The sequence below is a fragment of the Episyrphus balteatus genome, chromosome 4 (assembly GCF_945859705.1).
Source record: "Episyrphus balteatus chromosome 4, idEpiBalt1.1, whole genome shotgun sequence".
Taxonomy (NCBI): domain Eukaryota; kingdom Metazoa; phylum Arthropoda; class Insecta; order Diptera; family Syrphidae; genus Episyrphus; species Episyrphus balteatus.
Genome location: NC_079137.1, coordinates 10,439,919 through 10,462,852, shown reverse-complemented (window position 1 = coordinate 10,462,852; position 22,934 = coordinate 10,439,919). Strand labels below are relative to the sequence as shown.

The 22,934-nt window shown below is 32.0% G+C and overlaps 2 protein-coding genes across 3 annotated transcripts in view; one reads left to right on the top strand and one right to left on the bottom strand.

Moving 5' to 3' along the window:
* Positions 1-22,628, bottom strand: part of LOC129920175 (dynein axonemal heavy chain 5) — a 78,960-nt gene extending 56,332 nt beyond the window's left edge. Inside the window, exons 1-11 of the mRNA XM_056001401.1 lie at positions 22,406-22,628; positions 22,181-22,340; positions 21,978-22,122; positions 20,032-20,494; positions 19,792-19,965; positions 15,120-15,227; positions 2,535-3,413; positions 2,270-2,470; positions 2,081-2,200; positions 1,838-1,994; positions 1,691-1,745 (exon numbers count right to left, since the gene is read on the bottom strand). Of these exons, the coding sequence (XP_055857376.1) occupies positions 1,691-1,745; positions 1,838-1,994; positions 2,081-2,200; positions 2,270-2,470; positions 2,535-3,413; positions 15,120-15,227; positions 19,792-19,965; positions 20,032-20,494; positions 21,978-22,122; positions 22,181-22,340; positions 22,406-22,570 (2,627 nt within the window). The 5' untranslated portion in view covers positions 22,571-22,628. The remainder of the gene's footprint in view (positions 1-1,690; positions 1,746-1,837; positions 1,995-2,080; positions 2,201-2,269; positions 2,471-2,534; positions 3,414-15,119; positions 15,228-19,791; positions 19,966-20,031; positions 20,495-21,977; positions 22,123-22,180; positions 22,341-22,405) is intronic.
* On the top strand, positions 8,238-15,065 carry LOC129920173 (integrator complex subunit 3 homolog). 2 transcript variants are annotated; one of them, XM_056001397.1, is made up of 7 exons: positions 8,238-8,450; positions 11,795-12,119; positions 12,201-12,307; positions 12,565-12,624; positions 12,689-14,337; positions 14,402-14,608; positions 14,676-15,065. In XM_056001397.1, exons 1-7 carry the CDS (start codon positions 8,435-8,437, stop codon positions 14,916-14,918), a joined length of 2,607 nt encoding a protein of 868 aa, XP_055857372.1. In that variant the 5' UTR covers positions 8,238-8,434; the 3' UTR covers positions 14,919-15,065. The 2 variants fall into 2 exon arrangements, with proteins under 2 accessions (XP_055857372.1, XP_055857373.1); XM_056001398.1 differs by lacking the exons at positions 11,795-12,119; positions 12,201-12,307 and having other exon boundaries at positions 8,239-8,450.
* Positions 22,629-22,934: the final 306 nt, after the last annotated feature.

The following is a 22,934-nucleotide window of genomic DNA, read 5'->3' as shown; positions in this document are numbered from 1 at the left end:
ATTTCGCAAACCATCTGGGCATTCGTACAAATTATTTGCAATAATTTGCTAGCTTGAACACGTTTCACGACCTCGTACAAAAAAAAAACTTTTGCATATGATACAATATCTGCTACATAAGCAACAAAAGCAGTGTCATAGGTGTCATCTTATGCGCCTGACTTCCATAAAGTGCAAATATTACACGATTTATGATATTCGCAAAAAAAAATGCGATTAAATATAATTTTTTTCGCAAAAATATGATCACAAGACGAATAAAAAAACCTATGAGACAAATAGCAAAGGTTTGCAAATCCTTTGCAAGTGATTTGCAATACCAACACTGCTTTCGCAAATCATTTGAACATTCACACAAACTACTTTGGGCGATTTGCGAGCATAAGCAAGCAGTTGATGAAACCTACTACTGAAGAAAATTTTGCCAAAGTTTCAATTTCTGCCAATTAAACAACGAAAATCAGTATACAAACTTTTGCGACAATATCTAATCTTTTGAGCCCGACTTCCATAAAGATAAACAAAATTAGGTTTTAAGATATGAACGATAAACCATCAGACCTATGAGACTGTTTGCAAAGGTTCGCAAGGCATTTGTGAATGATTTGCAACACCCAAACGTGTTAAACAAATTATTTGGATAATTCACAAGCCGAACGCTTTGGCAGCGAATATCGCAAGAAAAATTTTGCAAATGGCAAATTTTCCATCACATTAAAAAAAAAAACAGTAACGTTTTTTTTTTGCGAGAATGTTATGCGAGCATTGATTTGAGCGGCACGAAAAATTAATACTATTATTCTGTGGTCGCAACGAGTGCTACAAACGTCAAATCAACCAACAACTATCTCCTGTTGGAATGCCAAATTTGAAGGAAACTTGCTTAATGATAACGAAACTTTTCGCAAACATACTTGTAAAAGTAAAATTTCTAGTTCGCAAACCATCAAAACTCTTCTTTGGGAAAGTGGGCTAAGTCCTACAACCTTTTTCAGAAGATTTACAAAAGCCAAAACGCACTGGGAAGTTCATATTTGTTTGTGCTAAATAATCACTACGCATCAGTATGGGTCTCTTTAATTCGCAATTAACAAAATTAGAAGCTTTGCAAAATCTTACAAAAATTAATAAACTGTATTTTAAGGCCAACTTGACGTATCTATACTGCGTTGTGAGAGTTATGCACGGACAATGTCTTGTTGCAAAGTATTAAAAATTTGCGAAAATTAAGAAAACACTTCGCAAAGATGTTACAAATATTTTTGCAAGTGACTCAAACGCAAGTTCAATTATTGTTTAGGGGCAAAACTTGTACATGATTAAAATATTCTGTTCGCAAATAGTTTCGCAAACAGTTTTAACAACGCGCTTTAACTTTGCGAAATACACTAGTAAATCTTTTTAAAATTTCATGATGATAGCAAACTTAATAATAGCTTCATCGTAATAAGTTTATTTTAAAGATTTTCAGGCCCGTTTAATTGCATAAAGTTTCCAGCACCTTTATGAACTTTTCAAAACATTTATTTACCTTACTCAGCAAACTGTTTCAAGCAAATACCCGATGCGTTAGCATAACTCTATTCAACTTAACTCAATCCCAGTGTTGCCAAACTTTAATAACTACTTCCAAAAACCTACAAGACAGTTTTGTATCATTTTCTCTTAGAAAAAAATCTTTTACAATTACCTGCATGCTTCTTCGCTCTTCTCCAGAAACTCATCAACTGTCCAAATCTCATCATCTATTCAAACAAATCGAAAAAAAGAAGATAGAAATTCATCAAAGTAAACAAAACAAAAATTCCCTTCCATCGATATTCTTCGTATATCTTACCACAAGGCAATATCTGTAAGGATACATCCTGCATTGACATTAAAACATTTAATATCCTATTCGAATAGATATCATGAACTCGAGCAACCAAAACTTCAAATGTTTCAATTGCTTGCTTGCAACGTTCATAGAATTCAGTCCAATTGTGATGTGTCCACTATAAAAGAAAATTAAAACAAAGAAAAGAAATCGAAAGCAAAGGTTTTAAATACAATAAGAAACATAAATTCATAAATGCCAGACATTTATTGTGCTCAATCCGGGCTGCAGCATTGCCGTAAGGCGCACCAATTGGGGCAGAAACAATGGACGAACTTCTAGTTTAACTGCTTTCACTGTGGCAAGGAACATTTTAATGAGACTCTGCAAGAGGCCAATAGACTGATTTTATAAGAAAAGAAATATTTAATTTTGTTTTTAATTCAAACAGACGTTAAGGGAATCCTGAATTGTGGTGAAATAATTCTGGCGGCACATTAAGGTTGCTGCAACTATTGGTAGTTCAACATCAAGTTTAGCCAGTGCCTTAGCTTCCCGAATAAGTAACGGAATTGTAGGATGTAAATTGACAAATAAGCGTTCTCCTTGTAAACAGAGAACTGGTTGAATTAAACAGGCATCTGCTACACTAACCTAGAAATCAAGTAAAAATGTATAAAAACCCATCAACAGATGGCGCTGATATCATTAAAATTACATCTTGATCCAGCCAGATTGAAATAATATCATTCTCATACTCAATCAATATTCCCTGAACCGATTTATACTTATTCTCCAGATCTTTGGTCAATGGAAGTGTTTGCAGAACAGCATGATCAGCAATTTCCATCATAAGTTCATTCAAATGACAGTCCAATGCCCGACACCATCTCACTCGACCGGCAATCGGTGGGAAATTCCTTGGAACCGGTGGATCATCTCGTTGTTTTCGAAATAATTTCAAAATCCTATCGATTTCTTTATCGCAATATTTCAATATCCTCTGATATTTATCATCCATTTTCGATAACGGTATTTTCTCACTGACTTTTTCAAATCTCACCAAAAACCTTATACACTGTGGTGTCTCCCAAACTGTATCGAAATTTGTTTCAATCAAACTTGCAATTGTATCCTTCAGAGTATCAGTTTTTCCAATAAATCTATCGAAATCATCATTAAAATCGGAATTACGATGATCAAGATAATCGTATTTTTTCGATAGAATTTCTTTTTTAGCTTCTTCGAATGCAGTTGAAGCTTCTTCCAAGGCTTCACCAAGTAATAAACCTTCAAGTCTTCGTTCGAATAAATGATTATAATCATCGATAAGATTAAACATCGATATGATTTTCGATAATCGATCACAAAATGTATCAAATTTGCCAAAAACAAAATTTTCAGAAAATCCAAATGGTGTTTGGTCGGGCAAAAATGGTTGCTCACGAACGGTGTAATAAGTTTCGTGATAAATGTGATTTAATTTAATGCAATTGCTAAGTTTTGTGCGAATAAGATTGCGATCTTGAGACCAAATGGTTTCCTTGCTACGGCAAGTGATGTAGGATTTGCAGGTTTCTATCATTTGATTGGTTATCTGTGAAAATAATAGAGAAACAATTTTTTTCTGAGCTTTAAAATGGACATCTCCCATGAGCAACTGAAGATAAAAGTTCTTATATTCGTTAAAACATTCAAAAGATTGAAGAGAAAATTTTAAGCCAACCTTAAACTGCACGGAGAAAAAAGGGCACCTTAAAATGAGATGATGCCAACCTAAAATCCCACTCGACTTTAATTTAAGGTGAACTTCACTTCATTTTAATGTGAATTAGCATCTTAAAAAACCGAAAAAAAATAAAATTTTAAAATTATAGTCAAACTTTAGCTTTAGTTGCAGTTTATCGTGCTTATTTCCAACAAAGAGATAGCACGATGGAAAGGTACTTTCCTAGTGACCCTTAAGTTATAGGTTCGATTCAAAGTGGCTGTCAGTTCTTTTTTTATTAAAATGTTTGCACCTAAAAATAAGATGATATCCCGCTTAAATTAAGTGGGAGATCATCTTATATGCGCATTCAAGAAATTAAGATGATTTGTCACCTTAATTTACGATGGCAGTCATCTAAGCAAAAAACCATGTAGAAATCCGCTTAAATTAAGGTGGCATCCGCTTATGTTTAGGTGGTCTTTTTTCTCCGTGTAGGAATCGAATTTAAAGTACCTGATAATTGTGCATTAAATTCGAGCCCCATTTGCAATTTAAAAGTTCTTTTATAGATGGTAAAAGTTGACAAAACTTCTACTGTACTACAAGCTGCAGCTTGATCATTTCTTTCAGGAAATTATAGGTACTTCATTTAATAGACTGCTTAAGCACGGGTCAAATTCCCTGGAACCAATCGTTAATTATTCGCAACGGCCTGGCTACCAAACATTAAACAAGCTTTGTTTTGAAAGCTAGAAGCACCCTCAAAAAATCAAATTCAGGGTCCCAATTCCGCAAGTGTGTTTTTTGTGCCTTGTTCTCTAGGCAATTTTCCACTATTTTAGTTTACACACAAAAAATCACTCTTGCGGAATTATGCCCCTTGTGAGGTTCTTGTGAGGTTTGCAAAAAAAGTCAGAATTCGGCCTTAAGGTTCTCAAAATTGTCGCGAATATAAAAATGTGTTCGTTTTTGTCAGTGCTTTTTTTTGTGGCTTCCAATCCCATCTCAAATCGACCACAACAGAACGGCATAAAAAACACCGTCGGCAGTTCGGCAGCGTTTTTTTCGTATTGAAACTCCATAAAATTTTAAATTCGAAACATAAACGCTACATTGTCCGTTTCTGAAGTTGCAGCAGTGACGCCTTCACGGAGGTATTTTTCCGATTTTATCCCTATCTGATTGTTTAGTGGCAGGCGATTTAAAGTGTGTTTAACTTTTGCAAGCAGTGTCTTCCGCATGTAGAAGTTAAACATCTTTAAGGACTTTCCCACGCCCACAATGGACGACCGACAGCAAAAAAATGCTAGACAAAGTTTTTGTATGCAAATAGTTTAACACCTGAACGTGGACATTCCGGTTTGGAATTTGTTTTCATACAAACACGCTGTCTGCAGCGTTTTTTGTCATTGTTCGTCGTTGTACACCGCACCTACATATTTTAATCCCTATCTATTATAAGATTTTCCTACTTTTTAGCGTCCAAAAATATGTTTCAGTGTTCAGTCACTGATATAACTAGTTGAGTTCATTTAACTTATTTGTATATGAATTTCATTCTGTTGTCTTTAAAAAAAAAGTGCATTTCTTTTTTCGTTTTTGTTTCTCATGGATCGCATATTTTTTTCCATCAGTATTGGCGCCATTTTGTACAAACAAAACTAGTGTGAAAAAGTTACACAAATGTGCTTTGTTTATCACATTGAATGCGTTCATTCAAAGATGAACACAACTGCCCTCGTTACGACTAAATGCTGATGCCTTTTTTTTGTTTCAAGCCTGGTACGCTGCTCGCGATAAATGTTAGCTCCCATACAAATTATCGAAAATTTTTAGCCGAGATAAAATAGATCCCATACAAGTTATCGATAACTTGTATGGGAATTTTATCTCAGCTAAAATTTAGCGCGAGCAGCGTACCAGGCTTCAAATGATTCTTAATAAAATTTTAATTTCATAGAGAGTACAAAATAGAAATAAAACGAAGCGAACAACAAATATTCGGTGACGAAATTTGAAGGACTCACTTTGGGCTTTTCTACTTCATTTTTCCATTATTTCATTTCCTCTGTTAATTTCTTTTCGACGCTTACTTAAATTTTCAGACAGCAGAGCTTTGATCATTTAATACAAAAATTAACAACAGAAGAGAGCATCATCACCACTCGACATGCAATGGAATCTAAAAGAATATTCCAAGAAAAGGTATCAAGCCACCGAATGTGTAATAAAACATTTTGACTACTCTAACCTATTTAATATGATTGATTCATTGAATGCTTTTGTTTCTGTATCGTGGCCACCGACGTATGGGTAATTTTTTTAAGTTGTCTTTTAAGAAGTAAATATCTTTAAAAAAATTCGAACAAAAAAATGAAATGAGAATCTGTTAAATGCTGGCAAAAATAATGGGAAATGTTAATAGCACCATTGCCTTTTCTAACACTATGAATTTTTATTTTATCAATTTGCTGATAAGTTACCAAATATTAATATTACATATTTCAGTTCTTGTTTTTATGCAACAAATTGCACAAAAAGAGAACCTCATAGTGCATACAAATTTCAGGAACATGAACACGCCTAATAACAAACACACCAAAAATGAAACCATTCAGCAAGATATATTTTGTTCGTGTTGTCTAATCATAAAATGGCGGATGTTAAATTGCTTCAATGCATTAAATTTCATATAAAAGCATTCGGTACTATCGAGGTATTCCGTGGAGCCGAGAATTTCACGGTTTCATATGAATCGTACAATTTTTACTTTGAAATATTGTTTATGAGAGCAAACTATTTTCCGATTCGTATGAAATGGGAAATATACATCAAAGTTGTCTGAAAGTAGTAATTATGGAAATGCTGGTCAATAATTATGTAATACACATATAATAATGACTGACCACACCGGGAAAATATGAGCCGTAATTAAATGAAATATTCCACACGTGAACGTTGACGTTCCTGTTCGGAAATTTTTACATAAAATTACCAGTACCGCTACCGCATACCTTTCCGATGTGGTCAGGCCGTTTGTGTGTTTGTTGCATACCAGAAGACTGTACAAAGAAGGTCTCTTTAGTAAAATATTATTATTCTCATAATCTGAAGCATTTAAGGTGTTTTCTACACATATAACAGTAGCTCTGGGTGTCTTAAGTCGTGTTTTCGTGGGACTTTAAAGTCCAAACAGTAAAAATTTAACACAGAGTCAAACAAAAATGAAATTAACAAGAATTTACTTCACTTTTTTTTTGTAAAAATTAGTTGGGATTAATGTCTTCGAAAAGTTCGAAACTATGGATCTTCCATAACCTTTTTAATTTACAAAATGCAAACCATGGTTCAGTAGTTTATATCTTCTGAAATCGGAGGTAAAGCTAAAGTTTAGTTCTGGTTCAAGGTTCATATTCAAAGCTGTTCCGTAAAAATAGCTGAGAGATTTAAACGAAGTGTGAACCAGGTTCATTTCTGGATTTTTAAATCTTATGGCATTCTAAGTAAACTTTGATTTTATAGAAACACTAAATCTGTGTGATGTTGGCTTAGAAGATTCTGTACACATTTTTTAATAAGAAACTCACTCAAGCAACAAAACTCTTATTATTAAATACTTGAAGAAACTTTGCGAAAAAAATTCACCACATTTGCCTTGGAGATCTCCCCCCTCAAATAGTGTTTTATTGCTCAAAGATCTCCAAAGTATACATTTCTGTGCCCTCACAAATCTGAAACTGAGTTCTTGAAACTTCATACAACAGCTTTTTTTTGCACTAAATCAAATTTACGGAATTTTATGTCTGTTCTTAGAATTTAATTGGTAAACCTTAAAACACAAATACACCTAAATTGCGCAAGTCGCTGTTAGTTAAACATAAGGGGTATTCACGATCCGGTGTAACAAAAAAGTGTAAAAATGCAAAATTTTGTTTTCCACTACTACACCTATAATGGACAAATTTTGCACCATTGTATTTTATTTTTGCAATAGGGTTGGGGTATAGCAAAAGTGTAAAAGTGTAAAAAAAATTGTAGTCTGTATATTTGGTTGTTTTTTTTTTTTAAGAAAATGTTACACTTTTGCACTTTTACAAACGATACAAGACCATTTGCATCGAATCGTGAATACCCCTATATTTTTAACATTCAAAGCCGCTGATAAATACACGGCATCAAAGTCGATTTGTTGTGATTACACTAAGTTATCAGTAGCACTTTCGTCTATTTGCAGGTAGCAACCGGTTAAATGTAACCAGTGCTTAAGGCTAGACAGCCAAAAGGTGTTTTCGATACAATTTGCTTATTTTACTGTCAATAGTTTCGATAAAACAAATTAACCTCTCAAATCATCCAAGAACTATCCCTTAACTATTGTAGGAACTTCTTAATACATGCTACGTATGCACAAATATCTCTACTAGAATTCATTTATTGCAACCATAATCTCTCAAATATCGATTTTCGTTTCAAAATCAATAAAATTTATTACAATTTTGCAATTAGGCAACAAAATAAAATCTCAAATGACAGATTCAATACATGTATTTACTGAAAATTATCAACCTGAATGCTTCCATTGATGTCCCACATCGTTTTGACAGCGCGCTAAATGCCTTTAATTTTCTCATCGTAGAAATCATACCACACAAAAATGACAGCTACAATGCTCCTACAACAGTAGCTGTCATTTTAAAGTATACTGTGAGAGAGTTCGGTTGTCAAACATATCTTTATCGGTGTATGCCCGCCGTGCTCAGCAAAAAAATAAATTTACAATTTAATGAAAAACTATTAATTATAGGTTGTAAATCTATTCTAAATTACTTTTTAAACATAATAAAGTGTCCAAAGTTGTACAATTCACATCAATATTTACATTTTGTAGACATTTAATATCCATCGAAATGTCTCAAAGTCCAAGTAAGTATAAACTTCTTTCTCTATTTTAACGAAATGAAAAAAAAAAAAATGACAACACCAACAGCAAAAGTGACAGCGAACTCTAACGGAGTTTGTATGTAGCTCTTATTTTGCTTGGATAATAGAATAGGTATATGAGTTCGATTTAAGGAACAGCCATTTTAGTAGCGTTGCTACGTAACATGAAATGTCTATGAACAAAAACAACAACAACAACAAAAATTAAATAATGGCGCAAAATGTCTCGTTTTAGTTTTTAGGTAGAGACATCACAGAACAACGAAAAAATAAAAGTCCCGGGAATTTCGACTTTGACAGTAAATATGTGTTTTTGATTGTAAAAATGCATTCTGACAATTGGGTTGATTACTTTTTGTGTGGATTTTTGTTTATCGATAGTTTTTATAATTTTATAAGCAGTTTGAGGTAGGCAGGTAGAAGATGTAGATACTTCAATAATTATGTACTAAGTAGGTAGAGGCAGCTGATGGGTTATTTTTTACGAAGAGTTTAAAGGGATTGCTGACTAGCAATGAAGGGATGATGCGTAGTTTATATTTATTTTTTAAATATTTTTAGTACTTTTTGTGCGAATCCTCATTTTTGACATTTTATTTGAGGTGTTCGATTTTTTGTTTGTTATTGAACGGGTGGGGGTGTGTTCGTTCTTTAGTGATACAAACATTTTGTTTATCATGAGTAAAAGGTAGTAACTTGTTTGATAAGATTAGCCTTAAAAAAGGTGTTTGGTAGGGAGTTAAAATTTTGGAAAAAAAATGTGTCACAGTTTGTTGGGGGATGAATTTTATCTTAGAAGGCATAAAGTGGGTTTTTGGATGTGCATAATCAGGGACTTATTTGAAGTTGACAAAAGGGCGAAGCTAAAATTATTAACTATGTTTTATTGGGGTTTTTCTTTTTCAAGGATTTTATTTTTAAGTGTCATGGTATGGGTATGATAGGCAAAAGGTTAGAAACTGTTTGTTGGAAAATTCCTCTTGTTCTCAATTAAGAATTAAGAATAGGTACATTAACGGCCATATTATTCACTAGTTTAAAAAATATCTGGATCTGGATGTAAAGAAATTGAAATGTCAAAAATAAATCCAAATCTATGATATTCACAATCACACAGAGAAAAAAATAGTCATTTTTAACTATTTTCATAGTGAAAATCAGGATAATTATTTTGGATTTGGATTTATTTTTGACATTTGACAATTTTACATCCAGATGTATTTTTTTAACTAGTGAATAATATGGCCGTAAGGATCCAAAAACATGAATTAAAAGATGGTACCTATCAAATACCTAAGTTGGTTACTCGTTTTGATAAATGTTTGTTTTTTTTTTAGTAAATTTAAATTAGGTGTCTTTTTTTATTTCACCCGGAAATAAAATGCGTAGGTACTTGCTTTTAGAATTAAAATTACTAAAATTTTCTAGACTTTTTTCTACAAATCTGGTAAATGTCTATGAAAGTAAAATAGGTAAATAAAAAAAAAAAACATAAAAATCGTTCTTCAAAGGAAAAAAAACAACTCTCTAAATAAAATTGAGCTCTAAAAAGGACCTATGTGGTTTAATTTCTTTTATAAAAATGTATTTTTTGGAAAAAAAAAATATTCAAAATCTTTGGAACGGTTTTTGAAAAAAATATTTTTTTATAAATACCTATTTGTTTTTTTTTTTTAAGTTTTCAAACAAAGTTGGAATGCCATGCCATATTGTAGGAATTTTAAATCAATACCTTGAACGAAAATTTAAAAAATTCTTTTTTTGAGTTTTAGAAAATTCGATTTTTCAAAAAAAAATTCAGATTTTTTTTAATCCAAAAATTTTTTTTTTTTTTCAAATTTGAGTTTTGTTTTTTTTTTTTAAAACTACATTAGTCGTGTTTTATTAGTACTCAGTATTTTACTGAGCAAACATATTATGCTGTAAGCAAAAATTGATTACTTTTATTTTTTTTTTTTAAATAATAATTGTTGAAGGGTGAAAAATTCTTAGAAAAAGTTTAGAAAAAAATGTTCTCTGTAAACCAACAAATAAAAAACTTTTGTTTATCAATAGCAATTATTTGATGTTGTTTCCCGTGCAAAATTTAACTGAGCTTAGTACTGAGTTACCAATAAACACAATTTTTTTTTTTTTGAAACTAAGCAAATCGTTTAGAAGGAAATCAGATTTTAAAAAACGGTTCCATGGGAGGTACCTACCGTTAATAACGATTTTTGAAAAAAAAAACTTTCTTCGAATATCATCGAAACGTTAAAACTATCGATAGAGAACTTTCGAGCTTTTACAAGAATAGATACATACATCTTGGTAATTTGATAATAAATGACTTCTCAGTGTATTAGAAATTTTGAAAAAGTAAAAAATGTTCTTATAATTTTTTTTAACTTTTGCCTCGGATAGCTTTTAAATGGTTAGAATAAAGAAAAAAAATCTATAAGACCTTTTTTTGTGAGGCAATTTGTGTCCAATAAAAATATGGCTTGCCCGTTCTAGAGTTGTCTAGAAATCGATTTTTCGGAGTAGGTATAAAATCAAAAAAAGATATTCGTTTTTCTTACGCATACATTTTTTCCTTTTTAGGTATACATTTATAACTACCCACTAAAGCTTGAGTTTAAGGCTTATTTTACAGATTAAAGAAAAAACAGAAAACAAAATTTGTTGTTAAGTAACTTTTAACCCTTTTTAAAACCCTGACTGCGTTCAATAGGGTGGTTCTGGTTCTTACTTTGGAATGGTTTTAAGCATTACCTTTGTTCTTTCTTGTTTGCATTTAATTTTATTTTTTAAGAAAAGTTTCAAAATAGTTGGTGTTAAAAAAAAAATAAATACATGTTATAAATAATGGTATTCAAAAAAAATTAAAAAGCATTGCACGTAACAAGACCACTTTAGAAAGCTAAAGCACATAAAAAACTACTTCTTTAAGTCATGTTTTGTAATCTTAGGGCCAAGACTTTATCATATTGTTGGGTATTTCGTATATCAAATTTTAAATACAATAAGTATTGAAAAAGATCCTCACGTTATAAACAAAGATTATATCGGCCATTGTAAAGTCATAAACATTTAATTGGTTTTAGTTGAAAGCTTACTAAACATAGCCCTTAAATTTTCTAAAAAAGCTTGGTAAACCTCCAAACTCTCAGAAATTTCCAACTAAATAGAAATTTATTAAAATTTTATTTGTTTGTTTTAAGTGTTGTCAATTAAAAAAAAAATCATAACTTAACAAAATAACAAATAAAATTAGTAAGATTGTCTTACTTTTACCCGAATTAAAAAAAAAAATTGAACACCAAATGATATAAACCTCATTTTAGATGATATCGATATGGCAGTCTATCCAAACACCCCAGATGACATCCCTCCATCCTTCATAGCCTTAAATGAAAACACCTTAGAATTAGGATCATATAAAAATCTATGGTTTGAAAAACCATTCAAATTAATGCTCAACCTTGTTAAACAACATCTTCCAAATATTGAAAATACTCCAGTAAATATTGAAGAGAAAAGAAAATTATGGAAATTTATTAAGGAACAACTAGATGCAGCTGGTTATCATTTTAGTATTTTACAAATTCAAAAGAAATATCAATCGATTGAGAAATATTATAGAAAAATTCCAAAGGATCAACCAATAATGTAAGATTGATCAATATTTTTTTGTTGAAGAAATTATTTGAGGAATTTTTGAAAATTCTTTTATTTTTTCTTTGCTATTAGTTCAATTGGTGGATACTACCCAGAGCCAGAAAAAGAAACCAATACACAAAATACAAAACAACCAAGGGGTAGCAAAAATTCGACTACCAAACCGGATGATAAATATGGTATGTTAGGCTAGAAAACAGAAATAAAAATTAAGAAAGAAACAAATAACAAATCGAATTTCATATTTATCTTCATCAAATTGATTGAATTCTGCAAGAGAATTCTTTAACTTTTCAAAACTCATCAAACTAGAGAGCCTAGAATCGACTTATGCTCTATAAAAAGGCTTATCTTTCCTAAATTTCCTTTATTTTCAAATTATACTTGAAAAACGATATTTCCAGACAACTCATACCAATTTTTCATTTCTTTTTAGCCGAAATGAACGATCTTCTCGAATCATGGGGTCTATCTGAACTCAAATCCAAGTTTAAAGGTTTGTTTATTTTGTCTTTTCCATCCAAAATCATTTTTAAAATAAATCGGTTATCCATTCCCAGCAAACTATATAGTTCTCCAAGCCTTGGAATACCTTACCGAAGCCGATATCATAGAATTAATTCCAAAAATCGGTCAACGGGCTATATTTCGAGGTAAATTAAATCAATGGCGACAGGAAAAATCATCCTCAGCATCAACAACATCACCATCAACATCAACAGCACCACCACCAACTCCTGCCGTTCCCCAAATAAATGTACCAGAGCCAAAAAAAATTAAAATTGAACCTGGGCTTGAGGTGAAATCTATGGCGCAGTTGCAACAACCGTTTGAGGTGAAATCTATGGCGCAATTACAACAACCGTTTGAGCCACAGATGCCACCACTACTACCAATGCCATCATTACAACCAAATGGGGCGCCTAAAATCAACCCAAGCCTACCTATGGTCACTCCAAGACCCAGAGCCAGGAGAATTAATAAGAAAAATAATATCCAAAATAATAACCAAAATAATAACCAAAATAATAACCAAAATAATAACCAAAATAATACTCCTACCATTCAGTCAAGGGTACAACAATTTTTTATTGGCTCCTCATCACCGCCAACAACAACAACTACAGCAACACCAACATCAACAGGAACTGGAATTGGAACTGGTATTTGTCGTCTCCCAATTCCACCTTCTCCCAATCATCCTTCGAATGGTCCCCGATTGACTCTAGTCAATCCTATTAGTTCCCCCTCGATGTTTTACAATATTCCATCACAACTTGAATGCCGACGTTTTCCAAACACCATCATCCGATCTGTAGGCCCTGCTCCTACTCCTACTCTTCCAACTACCCAAGTTCATTCACCAGTTCCAACAACTCCAATTCAAGTTATTAAATCAGACAATTTAAGTACTACACCGAATACTATGCAATTTCGTGTGCCAACGAGTGAACCAAACTTTAATGCTGATCTTACACCATTTGCTACATCTATTATCCGAGTCGAAACTAATTGTGAAACACAATATCCAAGCAAGGGATCACCATCACCACAAAATCCAATAACAAAGTTAAAGAGGACTACAATTATTCAAAAGCTCAAGGCTGATAATAAGATTTCACCTACACAACAAGGACCAAGGGTGTCAAAACCTTTAATAATGCCCAAACCACTACTAAAACTTCAGAAAGCACCTACGAGAGTTGCTAAAGCTGCTCCGGTTGTTTCGAAATCTATAGAAGTACCAAAACCAAAACCGTTTTTAATTCCAAAAATTGAACCACTCGATGAAGAAGAGCACAAAGATGAAGATAAAGAAACAATGGATTGGAATGATTTTTGTGAAGCTCGTAAAAAATCGGGAAAACTTCCTTCCGTGGATATACAACCAGAACCAGAACCGGAGCCAGAGCCGGAGCCGGAGCCACAACCCGAACCAGAACAAGAAGAATTAGAATTTGATCCAGAATCAAATCCAGAAGTTGAAGAGTTTACATTGGCAGATGCTGTCGAGATACCAGATCATATCAAAGATGAACTCTTGGACTCTGACACTAATTCTCATTCGGATCATGATCAAGATAAAGCTGATGGCATTGACAAGCATGAACTTTTGAAGGAAATGCCATCTCCTAAAGATTCACAAGATTCTCTTGATACTCAATATACCCAAGATACCCAGGATTCCAAGGGAGATCTCCAAAGACTTGTAAGTATTTTCATTTCTTGAAATTTCTTCAAAAAAAAGGATCAATTGTCATTTCAATCTTTAGGACATTCGAAAAATTTTAATGACCAGCAAGTCTGGCCGTCAAGTGATTAAGCGATATGTTGCTGAAGAGATTTTAGATAACCCGAGAAGGAAACTTCTTACTGACACAATCGCTCAGTATTGTTTTGATAATAAAATTCATATCACACCGACTTTCTGTAAGGACATTGCTGAGGAGATTATTGAAATTTTCCCAAATGAACGAATGGTAAAGGGTATTTGATTTTGATTTTTTTCAAACAAAATTTTAATATTGTTTTTTTTTTTTTCTCAAGGAGGATTATTTCGTACGAAAGGGTAAAAAACTACGACCACCAATATATGTCAAATTCCATGCTATTCGAAGGGAATTTAGTCGCCAAAAAGCTGCAGAAGTAGCAGAAACATATTTAGCAAATAAATCAACAAACTCAAAAAATAAAGAAAGTAAAAGAAAATCATCATCAGCATCATCATCATCATCGAAAAAAGAAAAAGAAATGGAATATGATGATGATGATAATTTAATAATAAGTTAGATTTCTATTTCATTTTTGTGATTTGTTGTTAATGCGATATTCATTATTATAGTATGTATTTAATCATTTAGAAATACTTTTTTCACATAATATGTAAGATGTACATTATTTTTTAAACTATTGAATTCATTTTAAGAAATAATTTTTAATTTTTTTTTTATTTTTAATTAAAATTATAAGAAATTTATCATATAAACTTACCTTAACCATTAAAGCAGATGTCCTTTCGGATGTGTTGTAAAACTGTGAAACACTATAAATTAAACGGACTGTTTGAAGTAAACTCAATATTGATTCTTTCATGCAGACCTAGAAATATAAATATAAAAATAAAGAAGAAAATAAATGTAATATTTTTTTTCTATTTGGAAGTAAGAAAGTTTAATTTTGGATGAAAATTTTAGGGGAAATGTTTTTAAAAAAATTGTCAAAATTACCTTTCATTTTTGTTTAAATTACTAAATGACAGAAAATTCAAGACAACAACTATATTTAGGTATTGGTTTGGACATTTTCGAAATCTTATATATAAAAATGAGTTCGTTAAGTGTGTGTGGCCGATAAACTTGCGTTTGGCTGGTCCGATTTTGGTAATTTTTTGTTTGTTTGAAAGGTATTAATATGTAGATGGTTTGTATCAAAAAAAAAATAGTACCTTTTCTCCCACTTTCACATAGCTGTCAATTTGTACGAGTGAAAAAACACTCTTGCTTTTTAAAAAGTTTAACTAAGCTTTATTTGTAAAAAAATATATTTAGACAGGCTTTCAAAATAATTACACTGGTTTACAAGGGTTTTGTTGCCGAAACAAAAATATACTTTTCTGAAGGTTTTCGGTGTGCTGAGCTCGAATCCGAAGTCAAAAACAACCAATCAGCTACCGTTTTTGAGATATTACCGTTAGAAAATGCAAAACGTTTTTTTGAGTTCTCCGGATATTATTCTTTTGTATAAGGAAAATTGTTTGAGCATATATAGTAACGGTTTTTATAAGAACTGTTTTTCATCTTTCGATACCTGTTTAAATCTTTTCAATATCTTTTGTATTGCCCGAGATATCTTAAACTGAAGTCAGTGGGTTTGGCTTCATATATCATAAAGAAGATAATGACGTTATAAAATTTATAAAAATACCAAACAACTGAGGATATCTCGGGCAGAAAAAAGATATGGGAAAGATTTAAACAGATTTAAAAAGGTGGTAAATAGTTCTTATAAAAACCGTTACTAAATATGCTTAAACAATTTTCCATATATAAAAGAATAAGGTCCGAAGTGCTGTATTTTCTAACGGTAATATTTCAAAAACGGAAGCTGATTAATTTTTTTTCACTTCGGATTCGAATTCAGCACACCGAAAACCTTCAGAAAAGTATATTTTTGTTTCGGCAACAAAAAAAAAGTTTAATTTTGTTAACCAGTGTTATTATTGTTTATAGTCTGTCTGTGATGCCTGTCAACGTTTGAATTTGCTTGAAGCAGACACTCATTGGGACTCAAAATGCTTCCTGGTGCATTTGTTTTGTCTTCACCACATCATATTGTTCTCAGTAATATAATCACATCTAATCCTCCAAATCCACTCGAACTTTAGCATAATTTCCGTGATTAGGATTAGATACACCGAATGCGCCGTGTGACATTAAATCCACATTTGGATTACACAAATGAAAAAATGTATATGCGAATAAAGCATTGGCACAATTAGGATTGGTTGCTCCAAATCGTGAAGAGCAAGATGTTCTTGATCAAGAAATACTACGCGGAAGGCAATACAATTGCGTTGAATTAAGAATATTTGTGCAAACTAATTCCCGAAGTATGACACTATTATGCAAGGTGTTATCAATCAGAGTTGTGGTTTGTATTTCTTAGATGCACCCAATGGTACGGGAAAAACATTTTTGATATCATTACTTTTAGCATAAATACGATCTGAAAATAAAATAGCATTGGCTCTGGAAATTGCAGCCATGTTATAAGATGGTGGCCGTACAGCACACTCGGTTCTTAAATTGCCTTTGAATATGCAGGTTAATGAAACACCTACAGTACCTTGCCATATTATTAGGGCCAATCGAACAAAATACAATTTTTTGGTTCATGTTGCTGAATTTTCAAAGTTTTTGTCGAAATATCTTGAATTTTATTTGTCCCATGTACTTGCACTTATCATGTAGATACGGATTGACTTAAAAAAAGGTCAAAGAATTCATACTTCTTGATACAAAATAACGTACAATAGGGGATAAGCTCTAAAAGACGTTTCCTATTTAATTCACGCCCGGATAATTTCCAGACCGGTCCAATACTTAATTTTTTTGTACCGAGGAATAACGTGACATGCTCAACTTTAATGGCAAGGATCGCATTTTGCATAAACATAGAAGCTCTGATCGTCTGGATAGTACGTAATTTTCTAAGATTTGGAGTAGTTTTTTTTTTCGTATAAGACCAGGCAAGTATACGTTAATCAAATAAAAAAACATCCTCTGATCATTATTGGCTGTGCTGCTATTTCAGGAAAAGGATGAGGTTCTTTTTATATTGTGGAAAACGCCAGACCAAAACAAAAGGAGCTTGGGAACGTTTTGATTCTACGATTTCAGAATAGGCTCGAGACTCGAAGCATCTATATCTATGCAAGACTGGGTCCTTACCATAAAGTTAAGAATGTCACGTTATTTCTCGATATACAAAATCAAGTATTGGACCGGTCTGATAATTCTCCCGGCATGAATTCCATAGGAAACGTCTTTTGGAGCTTATCCCTTATGTACGTTATTTTGTATCAAAAAGTATGAATTCTTTGACTTTTTTTTGAGGCAATCCGTATCTACATGATAAGGGCAGGTAAATGGGATAAAAAAAAATTAAAGACATTTCGACAAAAACTTTAAAAATTCAGCAGCATGAACCAAAAAATTGTATTTTTTCGCTTGGGCCTAATAATATGGCAAGGCTTTTTGATACATTATAGTCCTGGTATATCCAATGAATTCAAAAACTCCGTCTGGTAATTTTATACATTGCTTTCATTTGTGATAAGGTCAACCGATTTGTAGGCAAAACATTGTGCATTTATATAGTTTAAAATTGTTGCATTGATTTCAGAAAAATTTTTATTTGTACCAGCCATTATTGAACGTTCACTCAGCCAAGTATGATTTTTGTAATTTGTCTTTATACTTGGAAAAACACTTTGAATCAATTCATTTTTTGAATTTACATTGAAAAAATTGTTTTGAAGTGTAATTCGGCCTTCCGAATCAAGTGCCGCTATTCCATTAACAATGTCCAATAACTGCATAAATTACAATAAATTGGTTAATGTTCATTACAATAAACCAGTTTTTTTCGGTTTAAATGTATTTTCAAACAGGTTCTATTTTTTAAAAAAGTACACTCAGCGAAGCGGGTGGGGGTTAGCTAGTTTTAAATAAAATTAAAATATCGATGGTGGTAAAGTTAAAAAAAAATGGTGTTGGCCATAATGTACGTTGGTCTCTGCGTCAGTTTATCTTGTGCGTATACTTAGATCTAGAATTTAAACGGATAGATAAATTTGCTTGAAATTTTGTATTGTTCAAATGCTTGAGGTTTTTATGTTGTGCTGTCTTGACTCTTTTGCTGATATACTAGTTTACAAGGTTTTTATTGCCAAAACCAAATTATACTTTACCAAAGGTTTTCGGTGTGCTGAACTCGAATCCAAAGTCAGAAATATTCAATCAGGACCCATTTTGGAAATATAAACGTTGACAAATTAAAAACGTTAATCCCTACACCTACTTACATATGAGCCAAAGACACCTACTTTAACTTAGGATATCTCGGACAAAAAAAATGGAAAAGATTTAAATACATAGGTCTTGAAAGAAGGAAAACAGTTCTTAAAGAAATCGGAACGATTTACAAACAAATTTTCTCACAACAATTTTCTAATAGTATTATAATTTAATTTGGTTCAATCATTATTTTTGTATTTTCTTACGGTTATATTTCAAAAAACGGGAGCTGATTGAATATTTCAGACTTCGGATTCAAATTTAGTTGTCTCTACAACGAAAAAAGGTATAATTTTCTAAACTTGTGTCATTTATTTATAAAAGTACTGAAATTTTGGAGGAAACGGAACTTACTTTTTCATACAAATAGTGCGGGATACTTTAGAAAAATTTAATTTTCTAAAAACCGGCTACTATGATTTTGTTTATAGAAAACAACCCATCTTACAAAACCCTGTTGGCATGGGTAGTGTTGGTAGTTAAGTTGAAACACCATGGTTTTAATCTACTATATTTGAAAACTTGCTCTTGAAGCTTTCAATGTAACAGTTAGTGGTTGGAATCGGCTAACTTGTGCCTTTTGTTTATGAATGAAGCAGTTTGGGAAGAAAGAGAGGTTAAAAAGGCTAAGGTTTATTTAAAATTCTTGGCGATTCCTTTAAAAGTCTTTTTTTTTTGAGTAAATTCAAAATAATAGAGGGCGCTTAAAGCTGACTTACTTTAAAAAATAATACAAAATTGTTATCTTTGAAAAAATTATGAAATAAGTTTGATTTTAGCTATACTAAATGCGTCGGGGCTAGTCTGATGTTACAGAAAAAATGCTAAATTTATTGACTTCAAACAAAATCATCTCATAAAACACCGTTAATGTCGTGTAAATTAAAATTTGGGTTAATATTTCTACAACAATTAAAATTTGACGTTTGGTTTGAAAAGGGATCAAATTTAGCCATTTTGCTCGGGAATTTCGTTGAAACAGATTTTTTAACCAAATTTCTCTGCAAAGATTTAAGAAATTTCCCTCATGATTCAAGAAATTTTCTAAACAAAGAATATTTTGATTAGTTGATAAAAAATCTTACCGGATCATCCAAATACAATGAATGACAACAGGATTCCATGGCTTGAATGAATTTCGAATTATCTCTTGCTTCGTTATAGCAAAATGTAATTTTACGATCAGTGATCTTCCAATGACGCATTATTCTCGACCCAGCAAGGAACAAACAGTGTAAAGTGAATTGAACTTCTTTTTCCTAAGGAAAACCAAATAAAATTATATTATAAGCCCTAGTTAACGCTATGTAGTAAGAAAAACAAACCTGTAAATGTGCTAATAACTGTGAAAATTGTGCTCCTCGCTTCTTCCAATATTCCAACTCGTCCTGCGGTCCACTATGATCGTTCTCTTTTCTCAGTTGTTCACTCTCACCCAATATCTTCATGATTGCTTTTATCCAATTAGCAACTCTTTCTTCTAATTGCAAGCAAAATTCTTGATTCTTAGCCATTTCTTTGACTTCTTCAATTTCATCGATTTTCTCAAACATTCCAGCACCATCGGCAAAAACATTGTAATGATCACAAACTTGTTCGCAAACTCGAAGGGCACTACAAAATGATCTTAAGCCGGGTAAAAGTTGTCCCTTAATCAAGCCACAACTGATATCTTCATCATCACCCTCAAGACTGGGAAAGGCCAAGGCCTGCATGAATACATATTCTACTATGCGTTCGATAGATGTTACTAAACCAATGTTTTTAGCGTCAATGACTCCACAATATCTAAGAGAGAGAAAAAAAGGGAACTATTATAGAAAGCTTATGGAAGTATAATATAAATCTTATGGAAGCCAATGATTCCACAGTATTTGAGAGGAAAAAAAAAACAAAAGGAACTATTATAGAAGGCTTATGGAAGTATTATAGAAAACTTATGGAAGTCAATGATTCTACAATATTTAAGAGGAGAAAAACAAAGGGAACTATTATAGAAAGCTTATGGAAGAATTATAGAAAACTTATGGAAGTCAATGGCTCCACAATATTTAAGAGGAAAAACACAAAGGGAACTATTATAGAGAGCTTATGGATGTCAATGACTCCATAATATTTAATTGAAAAAAAGGGAGCTACCTGCTGTAGAAAGGTTATGGAAGTTTATTAGAAAAAATCAATGAATTCATAATATTTAAGAGGAAAAAAACAAAGGGAACTATTATAGAAAGCTTATGGAAGTATTATAGAAAACTTATGGAAGTCAATGACTCCAAAATATTTAAGAGGAGAAAAAAACAAAGGGAACTAATATAGAAAGCTTATGGAAGCATTATAGAAAACTTATGGAAGTACAATAAAAACTTATGGAGTTCAATTACTCCACAATATTTAAGAGGAAAAAAAACAAAGGGAATAGAAAGCTTATAGAAGTATTATAGAAACTTATGGAAGTCAATGGCTCCACAATATTTAAGAGGAAAAACACAAAGGGAACTATTATAGAGAGCTTATGGATGTCAATGACTCCATAATATTTAATTGAAAAAAAGGGAGCTACCTGCTGTAGAAAGGTTATGGAAGTTTATTAGAAAAAATCAATGAATTCATAATATTTAAGAGGAAAAAAACAAAGGGAACTATTATAGAAAGCTTATGGAAGTATTATAGAAAACTTATGGAAGTCAATGACTCCAAAATATTTAAGGGGAAAAAAAACAAAGGGAACTAATATAGAAAGCTTATGGAAGCATTATAGAAAACTTATGGAATTCAATATCACAATACCTAGGAGCTAGGAAAGAACAAAAACAGAGAAAACTATTATCGAAAGCTTATGGAAGTCTGGTTGCTAAAGGGCTCCTGGTAGCCTAAGGTAGAATAGGTAGTACATATATCATCACAGGAAAACTCATCCCATCATAAGAAAAATCATCACACGATTCGATTGAAACGAGTTTATTTTGAGTTCATTTTATTTAAATGCTGGATAAATTTATGAGGGAATATGTGGGAGTAAGCAAAGTTAAAGAGAACACCTACATACATATATCAAATTTTCTTTTCCATGCGCTCGCTGGTTTAACAGGAAAAAAGGTAAAAATTAATATTATATCTTAATAAAATATCTCAACCGAAAACTTTTTCCGCATATCTTCCACTGAGTTAACTTGTCAGTTCTTATATTTAAGAGAAAATATAAACCTTTCACTACCCACAGTCGTTCACCCAGAAAAAAAGTTAAAGTAAACAAACAAAAAAAAAAACTTACAAATCCTTTTGAAATCCTTCTTCGGGCAATTGTTTTGAAGTGTTAATCCGAAAAATGTAGATGCAAACACCTGTAAAGGCACACGTCCAGCCATCGGTGAGAAATAATTTCTTTGGTTTCGGATTACTCCCCGATGGTGAAACACCTATAAATCCAATATTTTTTCCAAACGATAAGAAGATAAAAATAAAGAGTCATTAAACCTTGAGGAGTCTTCGAACTTGTTGAAACCCCGCCAGCTCTTGATGGACCTGGTTTATTTGCATCTTGAACAGGTTGAGGTTCTGGTTCGTCTACCTCTTGATAGAACCACAAAAGTTTATTTCTCATATTGGGAAGGAAGAGTTGATTTATTTCATCCAACTATGTTTGTTGATACATAAAAAAGTTTTATTAAATGTTCAATGGGAAAAGGATTTCCCCTTTACCATGTCTCCTTCAAAAATGTAGTCCATCAATTGATGTCTGGGTAAAGCAGTCCCATCAATCAACAGTTGAAATGTGAATTCCAAACGAGGATCCATTTCACCTCGGCGAGCTTTACGTTCACATTCTTCACGTCGACGCTGCGCTTCGTCATCGGTTTCAGCCATTTCAATTTGATTTGGATTTTTTTTACCAAGTAAGTGCGTTATCAAAAATTTATTTTTTTTTTTTGAAAATTGAGAACAAAAATCAAAAAAATCGTATCTCAATTAAGAACTTCAAAAAGTATTTTGTTTTATTAACGCCAGACAAAAATATTTCAAAAAATAATTTTTCTTCGTTCTTTTTTAGTTTCTAAAAAATATTCATGCAATTTTTTAAAGAAAAAAAAGGTTTTTAGCATATTTACAGCAAAAATTTTGTGTAAATTGCAGTCAAAAATATTCATTTGTGCTAAAAATTTCAAAGGGGGTGTGTGGGATATGGGAATATTGTGCGACATAATTACAGAGTGAAGAAACATTTCTTTCA

Coding starts and splice junctions, on each gene's coding strand:
- LOC129920173 (XM_056001397.1), top strand. Junction 12,308..12,564: donor CAAACCGGATGATAAATATG/GTATGTTAGGCT, acceptor ATTTCTTTTTAG/CCGAAATGAACGATCTTCTC. Junction 14,609..14,675: donor TTTTCCCAAATGAACGAATG/GTAAAGGGTATT, acceptor TTTTTTCTCAAG/GAGGATTATTTCGTACGAAA.